Raw genomic sequence first — 14,438 nt, 5'->3', positions numbered from 1 at the left:
GACGCCACTTAACTCTGACAGTATGGAACCAAATGAACCCGTATGCTATACTATTACTGAGAGTTACAGACTTGTATGAAAGGGTAAATTTAAAAACCCCATCATGGAACCTGTGCTTGGACCCCACTTTGAGAACCACTGCCTTAAAGGCAATGTGCTGCATTACCTTTAAACTTTGCTGTAGTTCACAGCAGGTGATATGGGTGAAGAAAAGATATCAGTAATTGCAGAGGATCAACTGTGTAACAAAAATCATAGAACATTTTATTTCATTGACAGTACTTCAACACTAGGAACACGTAATTCAACTTTCCCTGTGTTTTCAATAACTTAAGACCACTAATGAATTGAACATAAGGCAAATGTGCATGTAAGTTTCCAGATCAGATGAGAAAAGTACATTTTGAATAACCATGACTTCAGAGCCAATGAGCCATCCTCTCATCTAAATTATTTTCTGCTTAATGTCAAATTACTTATGAACTTATACGACATGGCTCCTCTGGCGCAACTTGTCTATGCACACCAACTAAATAACCATTCACAAGTCAGTTAAAACCTCAAACTGGTACAGCATTATGAAGCATGAGTAGTAGGCCTAGTCCATTTTTTTAAGTCACTCAAAAGAGCACATTGCAACTTTGCATCAAAAATAATACAGAACATCAAGCATAGTCTTCATCAAACCATTACTATCAATAGTTTTCCCAAACTGGTGGGATAGTTTTGTGTTTTTATGACAGCCAACACAGAACAGTAATTGTGGCATTCTTCAGCGACAATGACCTGAAATAACACTTTCCACAAAATTGACACTGAAAACAATTAGATCTTGAACACCATATTCAAGTCACTAAAAACACATATGGTGAAATAAAATGTAAGAAAATACAAAATAAAAACAAAGAGAGAGAGAGAGAGAGAGAGAGAAAGAGAAAACCCCTGATAACACACAACAGTGCAATAATACTTGTTTACAAATACTGACAAATACCATTTGCACAGGGAAGAGAAGTTTCTTGTAATGAGTTGAGTTGCGGTTACATCTTGAGGGGATAAAACAGATGATGGAAATACTGTGAACATTTCCGACAAAATGTTTTGTAGAGTATCCTTACACTTATGAACATCAAACCAGAAACCTGTGCAGCACAAATGGACGTGTATTTAAAATTTAAATGGGGTCAACTGGTTAGGTCTCTAAGGTACATAAGATGGGATGGGGGAGGGTCCTCACATAAAACAATAAGACCACTACATTGTTTTTGTTTATCAATATATGCCAACACTCACACACACGCATATTTTGGCAAGTAATTATTTCCACATATTACAGTACAATAAACCACAGAACAACGTAGAAGATGTTGGCGTTATTACTGAGAGATACATTCACATGGTTTCTCCAGATGGGAAGATGGTTCACAGTAAAGTCTTCAGTGTTCATTTAACACTGCTACCGTCAGGCAAGGTGATGCCGAACCAACGGACTAAAGCCTAATTTGTGCTCTGTCGTGCGACAGTGTCGCGCGCTGAGCGTGGCCGAGAGCAGAGCTACAAGCTCACAACACGTCACCTCCGCAACATGTTGTGAGCTTGTAGGTCAGCTATTCTCTGTATGTGACACCAGTGTGCAACAAATAAAAGTATGAATCAGGCTTAAGGGGCTTTGTCTACACGCACATCTTTTTTTTCCTGAGCGCAGCGTGTGCTTTTAATTGGCACTGAGCGCCTATTCTGCTTGCCGAGAGCTGAATTATTTTCAACACAGGCATTTGGATGTGCATTTAGGTGAGTACCTTGCATTTTATGCTGGGGGGGGGGGGGGGGGGGGGAGAAATGCCTCGTGGACACTAATGGGATGGTTTCCACAAACCAGGCCTCAGGCTGCTGAACAGGCTCTGAGTCAGGTTGTCATGTCAATAATAACGTGTTATTACACTGGCAATATAATCACTTTATTTACTGTGCAATGTGTGTGTGTGTGTGTGTGTGTGTGTGTGCGCGCGCGCGCGAGCGTGTGCGAGTGTGTGTGTGTGTGTGTGGGGGGGGGGGGGGTATTTTCTGGCCCCTAAGAGAGGTAAATTTACTTTTACTGGTCCACTCAGCAGATGGCTGCTCAGATGGCTCAGAGCTGAAACCATGGCTTGAGTGGTTAAATGAACACTGCAGATTTTACTTTGCTCCTGTGCTCCACAGATGGGGAGGGATCAGCTGTGTGTGTGTGTGTGTGTGTGTGTGTGTGTGTGTGTGTGTGTGTGTGTGTGTGTGTGTGTGTGTGTGTGTGTGTGTGTGTGAAGACTACAGGGCAAAAATGGAGGCACATTCCTCTCCTGAGGCAGACGAGTGAGGGGGGGCGTCTTTAGGACAGAGTCTGGCACCTCTTCAACAGGGAATCTGGAGGTCTGGGGTAGTAACCGGTGGTGCAAGGCTTGTCGGGAGAAAACCTGGGGAACTTGTAGTCCAGAGGGAGAGCTGAAATGAGAATAAAATCACTATTACAATGTTTGCTTATCCAAAGGGGCTTACAAAGTGAATTGTCTGCATTTCAAGGGCTGGGCAATACTGACCAAATCAATTAATTTTTTTTTTACCAAAATACCTCAATATCAATATTGTGATGATAATAGCCCATCTTTTTTGTTTCCAAAAATAAATTCAAACTGTAGCCACATTTCAAACTCACACAATAATATATATGGTAAAAATAAAGATTTGTTCATTTACAATGTAAATTGGGGGCCCTGGGGGACCCAGGTCAACAGTGTACAGTAGGGTTCACTGAACTAAAGTTGTAAATAAAAACAATTGCACCAAAGTATGCAAAATCATGTAATCAGAAGTGATGTTTTGCTGGTCTCGGATCAGTAATACATTATAACATTCAATATACAGGCTGGTTCGGTGCTGTACCACTGCTGAACAACCACTGAGCTGTGTTTATACTGAATCGGGACTTTTATGGAAGCCTGTTGTACATAATCAATAAAATACCACTACAGTTAATTCACAGTAACTATCCACAGTGTCTGGGAGTGGCCCATTGCTCAACTGTTTTTCCCCTCTCGTCTGGAAAATGACTGCAGCTCTGCCAAACCAAACCCTCCAAAGAGAGGGAAACAAAGTTTAAAGAAGCATTTTTGTAATATGAAAGAAGGGACAGAAGTTTGTCTCGAAGGCTTAAATAAAACTTTTCCGCTCAATCGGGTTTGTTTTTCAGTTCAACAGTGGATGGCACTGATAGTGATTTTCCCTCGTACTGTTTTTTTGCGGTGTAGTATTAGTGATGAAGGTTAATAGTACGTTGCAAAATGCCAGAGCTTGTAGAATGTGTGTTGGGGGGGGGGGGGGGGGGGGGGGGGGATAAGGGATCAGAAAAACAGTGCCCTTTTGCTCTGCTGTCCTCCATGTCTGCAAAGTTGTCATTGATTCTACTACTACAATTTGAATTGTATTGTTATTATGTTGTATTTCATTTTATAGAATGGATTGTAATTATGTAATTTCACGTGCTTAATCTTATAGAATGTATTGTAATGTATTTATTTATTTTTTGTATGCATTTTATATGGACCCCAGGAAGACTAGCTGTCTCCCCGGCAGCTAATGGGGATCCATTCAATAAACAATAAACTACTACTACTACTACTAAGCCAAGTACCCCAGTTTGATACAATCTCTTATCTATGGTACCCTAATCTGCACTCAAAGTAGTCTAACACATGTAAGGTGGTTCCTAACAATCAATAATTTAGCTGAGATCGCCTGGTGGTCCACGGACCCCACATTGAGATGCAGTGTGCTATTGCACACCAAGCATGGCAAACTAAGCACATGAGCACACCTTGGCTAACTTTAACGATGTCTGATGAATAGCCATCGAAATCTTGACTACATCTGAATATTGTCAGAGTAATTAATACCGTAGGCCCCCATAACTCATAAATAATGATTACAGACCCTTAAGGGTCCATGTGGAACCTCTTCAAGGAACCCTGACAGTCCCTGGGCCACACTTTGAGAATGAGTGGTCTATATTGGTCTTTATGTGTTGATGTATTGAATACACAAAACCACAATGGAAACAAGCCCTCAGGGTGTTTTGTGTTATCCTTTTAGCATTATTGTATAACTGTACCTCTGCACCTTTTGCAAACTGTTAATAAAGTATTCAATAAATCAACAGGCCGGTTGACCCCAAGGGAACTACTAGCCCCAGCTTCAGTTTTCACTCCAGAAGAACTGAAAGGCCCGTCAACATTGCTACTTTGTTGTGGGTTTGGTGATCTTCTAATGCAGCTGAGGAAGACTTTTTATCCCACAAATTCCCCATACACTTACTGTATGTTATTGTTACTGCTGAAACACAATCATTTTCAAATCCTATCCTATCTTTAGCTGTCCCACATGAAAGCCAAGGAAATCAAACACTAGCCAGGTCTGGTCAAGTAAGACGGATGGATGGATATTGGATACCATCTGCGAGTCTAGCAGTCTATAAGATGGTCGGTATGTTTGTCTGCCTGCATGTGCACCCGGAACCAATATTGAAAAACCGCTGAACCGATCAACGCCAAATTTCTTGTGCATATTGCAAGTAGACCACACAAGTACTACCTTATTTTTGTCAACACATTTTATACTTTTTAAAACGTATTGGCCAGGTCTCAATCAGGCAAAAGTAAAATAAAACATACATTTCATAATGGATGTCAAAGGGGCTCTGATCTGGCTGAAACCATGCCCATATTTGGAGTCATACTGTACTCCACAGATACAGTATGTCATAGATGACAAGAGTGACGTCACAGGCTGGCCAGATGAAGGCTGAGATCCTCATCATCATTGGAGCCACACCGTTCCCATATGGATCCTGAGATTCAAATGAGTGTTTTGTTGTTTTAACACTGGCCCAATGTGTTTTGAGGGAACATTGGCAAAAAACATATGTACACGTACTGTACATATGTGACTATTTATTTCACGTTTCCTAGTGGTGGTTGCAATTTTGGGGGCTGTGGTCTGGTGACCCATCATTGCTCATTGCAAGCCTGTAGTCTTGTTGTAGTCTATAAGAGAAACACTTAGTTGGTCGTTAATCAAGACATGCAAGAATGTGATGAGGCCCAGTGAAAAAGCTCCCACCCCCTATTATCAAATTGCAATTAAAATCATTTATACTGGAGATTTCAACCATGCCTTTTAGATAAGACTACACTGTTAAATAGTATTAATTTATCCATTTTGAAGTCAGAGAGTGTAAGAGTGTACAAATGGAAAGAAATGGACCCTTAAATGTCCATTTGGTTCAATTGTACATATGATATATATATATTCCTATATATATATATCATTGATGATTTTACTGTATGTTTTGTTGGTTTTCTTCCAATGTGGACCCAGTCTTGTCCAACATTACCTGCTATGTGTTCCACACTAGGGATGGCCATAGTGCTGTATTTGTGGATGCATTGGCCGCACCAGGTGATCTTCTGGGTATCCTCATCGGCTCCACTGCCCTTGAGGACGTCAACGAAGTAAGACCCCCACTGCTTGGACACATCCGAGGGCGCCTTCATCCCCATGTCCTGTTAAAGAGGAGTTAACCATTTTAAACCCTATACTTAGTAAATTGGACATGAGTTGCCTCTATACTTGGTGCACTCCTTTTCGCTCTACACCACATTTCTTTGCCAAAAATAGGCAATCTACAAACTCTGAACGCATCGCATTGTTATGCGTTGTGATCTTCTAATAGAAGATCGTCTAATTTTGCTCCGTCCAGATTAGAGATGCTGGGGTTCAAGTGGTAAACAATAGTGGATGTGAGCTGCCCTCCATCCTGGACTGTTACGCTAATCAGAGAATAGACACACTAACAGAGATGCGAGCACAACTCCAGTGAGTCACACAAACGATATATATATTTAAAAAAACGTTATGGGTGCAGTGTAAACCTTTTGCAAAGAAAATGCCATTTTTGCAAATAAAATAAGAAGTACCTGAATGGACAGAACGTGGGTGGTGGCCATAATTCTTTACATAATCAGAGAATACTGCCATCTCCCTGGACTATTTCAGATAATACCGCAAATATTTGTAAGACAAATGAATCGTCAACTAATTACTAAAATGTCATGATCGTGACAAGTTGACAACTGACAACCCTATTTACTGTGTACTGTAACTGGGCTGGAGATTACTTCCCAGACAAGTTTGGTCCTGAAGACAACCCCACTATGAACTCCTATGGAATTACTGTATGAGGTAACCCCCAACTGCCTTCGTCACAAAAAAAGCTCTGAGGATGACATTTAATTACGCAGAATTCAAATCGCTCCTATTTCCCAGAAATACCCAATCGTATTGCTTCATTGTAAATGATGAGTCGGTATGAGTCAGTTCAAAAATAATGTTGCTGTCCTTAAACCCCTGCTGCATCAATGTGCATTTTTTATTTATTTTCTTCATTTTACTGTGATTTACAATATTGCTTAGTTTTTATTTGCTTTTAACCTGAATGTAACCTGAATATTTATTTTATCCCCTATCCCTTTCTCCCTCAAGAGGAGTTGCCATTTGTCAAGCCAAAGTCGTAAATAAAAATGTGTTCTTTATCGTCTGTATTACTAAATAAAGATTATATAAAATAAAAACTTCCTTCATCATAAAAAAAAGTTGAAAGTCTGTAAAGAATATTCTTTCTCAGAAATAACCAATTGTGTTACATGTAATTGTGACTAATGAGGCAGTTATTCTTTCTAGATTGTGTGTTGATGAGCACAGCACTTGTGAAAAACAGGATGTGGTGTATTAAACTGTGCTAAGCATGCAGAATTGCAGATATGCTATCAGCGTAAGGAAGCAACACAGAGATTTAACCACTTATGCCCTATATACTTCATTGACCGGAGTACCCCAGGGCTCTATAGTAGCCCCCCTAATTGTTTCCCCTCTACACTTAAAACTAACTAAAAGTGGATCTACAAGCTCAAAGGTGACATTTAGTATATTTGGGGGTCAAAGTGGTTAAAGAAGAGATTTATTGCAATGGATTTAGTGCTGTCCAAACATTTGGCGAGATAACCACACCACACACCACACTAGACAACAGGCCTTAACTCTTTTAAACTGTACGACATTACAGTAAAACAAAGTTACAGTGTATCAGCCAAAAACAATATAAAATGAGTTTCATTAACATCTGACAGATTTTGCCTCAGTGAATACTGAAACCCCAGGGATTTTAAGCCTAATACGGTGGCGGCAGTGGCTCAGGGGTAGAGTGACCAGATGGGAACCGCAATGTTCCCAGTTCGAACCCGGGCTCCCCCAGAGTTAGTGTCAAAGAGTCCTTGAGCAAGACTCTGAACCCCTAATTGCTCCCGATGTGCAGGTTGGTGCCTTGCATGGTTTCCTCCGGCATCGGTGTGTGAATGTGTGTGTGAATGGGTGAATGTAATGCACAATCTCTGTAAAGCGCCTTGGATAAAGGCGCTATATAAATTTACCATTTACCATACTTAGTTGCATGCCAGTGTCGTACTGCGTAAATAACAGATCTACAAGCTCACAGCGTTCTGCTATTTGCTCTAAGTATAGTATAAATCAGACTTCAGTGTGGAGAGTGAGACATAATATGTGTAACAGAAATACGATTACTGTCGTGTAGTCAAAATCAGAACAGAAATTTAGCTCAACACGGTTATCCTCTGTAGTCGTTATGGTTACTTACGGTAATAATCTGCTATAACCCACTACACAGCTACAGCCTGTAGTGGGTCTCATGTCGCTACCAAAACTACTCTCTTCATAGCACCCACACACACACACACACACACACACACACACACACACACACACACACACACACACACACACACACACACACACACACACACACACACACACACACACACACACACACACACACACACACACACACACACACACACACACACACACACACACACAAATCTTCACAAGCCTAATCTGTCAGATACCCTGACTCGTGTGTGTGTGTATGTGTGTGTGTGTGTGTGTGCGCGCGTAACACACATCCTGTAGCGTGGCACTGTCACAGAGCGGCGACTGTGCAAGAACTGCAGCTTTCAACAGGCCAGAGCCTGCTTGTTGAAGGAGAGGGCAGCACTGGGCAGTATTACTGTACATCCTTGTTGAGATCATTTCATTAGAGTTCCACCAACATTATACATGGCCCAGCTTTCGGTGTAGTGAAGACCTGAACTGATTCAAACATTGACAAGCAATAAATAAGAGGAGCTTTTTGTTATTACCAGCGTGCACTGTGCAGATTCTATTTCATTTTTGTTGTATTGCTGTTTGTCCTGCCCCCATGTGTACAGTATGTGTGTGCGTGGGGGGGGGGGGGGGGGGGGAGGGGGTATCAAAGCAGAGGCAATGGCATGAATCCCTACTAGCTATGGATCGCCTCCATCCCCCTCCCTACTAGCTATGGATCGCCTCCATCCCCCCCAGCAAATCGAACTCTGCATACTGTGCACACTGCAGCACACGTGTACACATGCAAAGACACAGTCTACAAAGGGTATGTTGGTGGCTCTCAGCCAAGGCATGGGGGTAGGGAGGTTCGTAGGGGCAGGCAGGGGGGGGGGGGGGGGGGTGCAATGGTGGGTGAGCGCACTAAACGGAAACAGCTGCTTGTGTGAACTTACCTCAAACTTTCCCTTCTTTTCCAGCGGCTCAACTTGGGCCTCATTGGACTTCGCCGCGTCGCTCTTCGGGACGCCCTCTCCCTCCATTTCCTCCACAACCATCACGGTCTCCCACTTGCCGAAGCTGCTGGCGGGGAACATGTCTGACCGCATGCTATCACCAAAGTACACTACCTGGAGGGGAAGGGGGGGGGGGGGGGGGTGGTGGGGGGGGTGCATTAACAGCTGCACATACTGGAATCAGCTCAATCGTTCAGACCCAGGGGTTCCTAAACGTTTTCAGCTCGAGACCCAGAAGAGAAAACGTCTAACCGGAACCCAAAGTTATAAAAATACATTACGAATTAAACCACTTTCGACTTTCAAAACAAAAAAGGTGAAAATAGCTGATATACATGCTCACAACACATCATATCACCACACATTGTGAGCTTGTAGATCTGCTATTTCTGACAATATATTTTTAAAGTCTTAAATTTGTTTTCTGAAAATCTTTTCTTTCTTTTCATAAAATAAATACATATTTACTGATGACCCATAATTACGGGTCCACGATCCAAAATGGGACACTATGTTTAAAAAAACAACAACTTTTAGATCATCACTGATTTGCCAAGTTAGACTCAACACCCGTTCAGGACGGAACCCCTTTTGGTGTTTTAACCCCTCTGGACGGGAACCCCTTTTGGTGTTTTAACCCTTCTGGACGGGAACCCCTTTTGGGGTTCTGTACAGTATTAAACAAATTACAAAAAATTGATGCTGTATATAAATATTTGACGTTTTTCAGAAAACTTAGGTCAGGATTTAGAAGGCGTTTTTAGTCCTAAATGGGTTAAGTGATGTGATAAAGTATCAGTCTAATGGTTACTTTCCCTGAAATACACTGGAGGGGTGAAACTATGTCATTTTCACTTCTTTTGAAGAGACTGTTATTCTATGCAGGGTTTTAAGCAACCCACAGAAAGAAATAACTTACACTAGGGACCCTAAACAGAATGTTATCCAATGGAATTCCTGTATTTCTATTGTTGTATATGTTTTACTTTTTTTTTTATCAGATGACATCAGGGTCCCCTGCCACCACTTTGGGAAGAACTGCTCTGATTTGTCTACTTAGTGTCAGTGCAACAATACAATTGGAGTTGGACTGAATTCCTTTCTGCAGAGCACTTGGTGGTAGTCGAATTCAATAAAACCAACATATGTTGCCCAAAGGCGAACTAGACCAGACAAGATGAGCCTGCAAAACTCATCATGACTTCTTTGACCATCGTATTTCCTTTGTCTTCAATGTCTGGAAAGAAAAACAAGTTGAGACAGGCCTTAACGGAACAGCATTCCATTGACAGCAAGGGGCGCAGTACTTAGAGCTTTTAATTCTCATTTTGACAACAGTTACTGTATGTATGTATCTACACCAGTCAAACAGGAGAGAAAATACTGAAGAATAGAAATGTGAGATTAGGACATTGAAATGAAAACCAGACAGAATTCAACTGAACAAAGCTTTAAATTATTTTAATAAAAAAATAGGGCTTTCCAGTATTTAAAGGTAGTAAATATGGCATAGCCTATTTTGGGACGGATATTAAATTTAAGATGCAGTTTGCACTTTGTTGAGCATTGTTAGTCGAGTGAGACCCATAAATGAAAGCCATATGTTTTAAGTGCATCACTATTGTACTTTCTCTGGCTACAGCACAAATCCTGGTGCCCCCCCCTCCTCCTCCACAACCCCCCCCCCCCCACACAAAAAAAGAACATCTTTAAAACCCATAAATCTTCCATGCTCTGCCTTCCACTTATGTAACTTTTGCTTAGCTAGGCTGCTCTATCAGATGAACGGTAGCTATCAACACCAACGAGATAACACAGCTGAACACACATTCACCACATGTGGCATTTCTCATCGAACCTCATCTTTAAAGGCACCAGCCCTAAACATTAAAAGTTCTTAGTTCCAATAATAATAATAAAATCACACCCGTGTGAACTGAGTGGTGTAAGGTTTTATATAGCATGATCAGCTGTGGTCTGACGTAATGTCTGACGTAATTTAAAGATCTTTGGCTAGGTAGGGTCGTCTTCTGATGTGATGATTTGTGACCATGAAGTTGATTCAGCTGGAGTTTTTGTCCGATGTGAGGTATTATATAAGGTAAGGTATTATATAGCCTGATCAGCTCTGATCTGACGTAATGAAATCACACCCGGATGTGATTTCACAACTGGCTTTTTTTTGTGCAGAAAAAATGAGCATGGTTGCTACGGTCATCCAGTTCACCCGGGTGTGATTTAATTACGTCAGAAATTATTTTGAACATAGCAACCATGCTCATTTTTTTCTGCACACAAAAGCCAGTTGTAGGAGTGGTTTACACCACTCAAAAATGATATATGCATGGATAGAAAAAGCTGGGTCCTCATTCATGAAAATGTTCTTGGAGTTTTGTTTAATCATAAAACAATTACCCATAATATATACATACGTGGGAATATACTGAAGACAAAAAAAATACATTGTGAATGGTCATAACCTAACCCTTTTGTCTTAGAATGTTCTTTTTATTTCTTTTTTTTTTTTACATCTTTAAAGGGGGCTCCTGGTTTAATGAACCCATATGCTAATAATGACAGAATGACCATAAAAGGAGTGTCCATCATGCATTCAGGCATTTGGGTAGGTCACTCAACCCAGTAAAATCCTCAGTGTTAATTTATCAATTAGTAACTTCTACCTGTACATTTGTACACTCTCTCGAGTTACATTACCACTCAGGGTTTCACAGTGCAGTTTATCCCCTTCACGTTGGACCCTTGTGGTGCACATACAGCCAGGTCCTCCATACATCAACAAACAGCCCGGGCTACAGGCAGCGAGGTGGGCCAGCAGGGAAGAGCCTTCAGGCATCACATTTCCAGCTGGACCTATTCCATGTTTTTAAAAGAACCGCCCTCCTGTGGAACTCTTGCCCTATTCTTAAAATGGCAATAGAGAGGATCCATCGCCGGTGCTTGCCATGTCGATCTAACAATTTCAAGGTAAACTGTACAGCTGCACTTGTTTTAAATTTCTCTGGATTAAGGTATGAATGTAAAAACATATTTCCCCCCCCAGAACTAGCCACAGCTGTGCACTATAACCGAGGGAAAAAAGCAAAGAAAAAAGCTAGGCTGTTCACTCAGTACGCCAACCATTGTTCATTGGCCTCTGCAGCCAGCGGCATGGGATCAGTATGATAAATATTTACAAGGGCCCGGCATTCCAACACAGAGGCAAAATATCATAGAAGGTGCTTTCACAGGAATGAGACACAGTTCCGCTGACCGGAATGACACTCTACATGTCAATGGAGCCTGGAATGCTAATCTTGTGATTTTTGGGCAGATGGCTCTTTCTCTATAATTTTCCCATCTTTGTCCCAACTGACAACAGATCATTATGTGACCATCATTCTGTCACAGTCACACAAGATGACACACCACACACTTCCTAAATGAAGGTCTTGTATATATAATGTCTCACTCAATGAGACATTGTATTCCACTGTACAGTATAGCCTACTGGTGTAGTGCAATGAACACTGCATGTCATCATCAATGAGGTTCTTAGCCAGCTACGAGTACAGTAGTTCACACCAACACGTACTGTAGCTTTCATAATATAAAGGCTTGTGTCCACTGATATGAGGCCTGTTTAGTGTTTACCAAATGAAGCACTTTATATGCAAAACCTTTCAGAAAAATTAAAAGGTTAAAAAAAAATTAAGTGATCTGACGTGGTGGGTCTCTCCATAGATATATATAAACTCTAGATAGCTCACCCGCGCTGTTGGCCAATGGAGAGCGACGTCGTTACGTGGCGGCCATCTTACCTCGGGACACATAACATTGTGTCTATGGGGCATGTACTCTTAAATGACCATAACTTGCTCAATTTTCAACCGATTTTCAAACGGTTTGGTTTGTTATAAACGTCAGAGACGTCCGCATACTTATATGCTTTTATACGACGTTCATATAAAAAACATAAATTAAGCAGATAAGCGTCCTGAATCATAGCCACGTTGACAACGTTTGTAATAAACCAACCCGTTTGTAAATCCGTCAAGATTTGAGCGAGTTATGACTGTTTCTGTTTGAGCTGCCATTGAACATACTGTACTGTAGCCCCGAAGTAAGATGGCTGCCGGGTGAACGACGTCAGAAACTCCGCCTTGAGCCATCTAGTGTTTATATATATCTATGGGTCTCTCTGCTAGTGAGAGCACTGAGCATGTAGAGCAATTTTTCGCTATATATATATAGCGATTTTTTATATTCATGTTACATTATCATTAAAATCGTAGTGTTTTGCCAATTATTTAGGGGCCCACTTGCAATAACCTCACGGCCCTAAGGTTTAGAATCACTGGGTTGAACAACGCATTAAGCTGTGCAGTGTGCTTGGAGGTGAAGTGGGTCTTCATGTCAAGAGCATGACCCAGTGTCTTGTTATCATCACCATGTCACTCACAGCAGAGATTCCAGAAAGTGGTCCCCAGGTCAACAGGGAGACAGGGCGGGGGCCCTCAGAAGGCAAAGGCTTCTTAATGAGACCATTGTGTTCCACTGTGTGGGGTTTGAGCTACAGAGAGTGGAGGGCTGCAAACGACACATCTGAAAGGAAACGTTCACGGAGATAAGGACTTCAAGAACCCTAGCTTCCCTATTCTGCATATTCAGCAAAGAAAATTGCCGATTTACAAGCTCCCGTCATGTCGCAAATTGGCACGTTGTGAGATTGTAGATTGGCAACTGTGTGGTGTACAGGGAAATATTAGAGTCTCTAGTATACAGTAGATCCCTGGGGGATCCCAGTCAAGTAAGTATATATAGGGTTTATGTGGTTAAGCCAGGGCTTCTCGGTTTTGATACTGGAGGACACAGGGGACCTCTGCTTATTCACGTTTAATCAGGAAACAATAAAATCTGCAAATCTGGGGTAACTCCAAGTTTGTTTGTTTTTTAATCGGAATACATTGCAAAATACTAGAAAATCAATGTAAAGGAGCTTAAATACTAGAATATCAACGTAAAGGAGCTTGCACACTACTGCGTTTTTCGGATTAGGTCCTTGCAGATTGGTGCGGACCCGGAATTTGCTCTGATATTCAGGTCCGTAAATGCAGCAGTCTGTAAACACCTTCAATTCTTAAATGCTAAATGTGCAGCACTTAAACATGTGATGTTGAGGATATCCTTTCTAGTAGGCGAGTACCGAGTAACGTTTTCCTCTCCTCAACCAAATTTTCCTCCTCTCAAAATAAATACACATATACTTAAATCTGAGTTATTCTACCCATCTTCTCAGTTCTGGCCTTTATCTCTTGTATTGACACTCTTGTTATGTATAAATATTTGGAACAAACAATGGTAATAAGTTAACCCTTGTATTCCAGACTATTTGCATGTGATGATGGTGGTCTGGGAATGGAAGCTAGGCTAGACTGGACATTAATTACTTTTTGGTAAATTATTCAGCTACATGTCTTATGTCTAGAATGCAAAATGTAATGTCACTACAAATATAACTATACAATATTAGAGGGAGGAAAGGCATCTATAGAGGGTGTGACATTGCGTGACATCATCATCATACCAGGAAGTTATGCGGGAAGGCCTACTGAGTGGCAAAAAACTACTTTCTGGTCTTGACAGCCCATACATCCAAAAGAAAAGTCCTATTTGATTGCAAGA

The 14,438-nt window shown here is 41.3% G+C and overlaps 1 protein-coding gene across 1 annotated transcript in view; it reads right to left on the bottom strand.

Annotated features, from left to right (window-relative positions):
- Window positions 1-236: 236 nt before the first annotated feature.
- Window positions 237-14,438, bottom strand: part of nt5dc1 (5'-nucleotidase domain containing 1) — a 76,619-nt gene continuing 62,417 nt past the window's right edge. Inside the window, exons 10-12 of the mRNA XM_079525358.1 lie at window positions 8,697-8,870; window positions 5,420-5,588; window positions 237-2,475 (exon numbers count right to left, since the gene is read on the bottom strand). Coding sequence (XP_079381484.1) covers window positions 2,363-2,475; window positions 5,420-5,588; window positions 8,697-8,870 — 456 coding nt within the window. The 3' untranslated portion in view covers window positions 237-2,362. The remainder of the gene's footprint in view (window positions 2,476-5,419; window positions 5,589-8,696; window positions 8,871-14,438) is intronic.

The sequence above is a fragment of the Electrona antarctica genome (genome assembly GCF_951216825.1).
Source record: "Electrona antarctica genome assembly, chromosome: 17".
NCBI lineage: Eukaryota > Metazoa > Chordata > Actinopteri > Myctophiformes > Myctophidae > Electrona > Electrona antarctica.
This window is presented reverse-complemented; position numbering and strand designations above follow the sequence as displayed.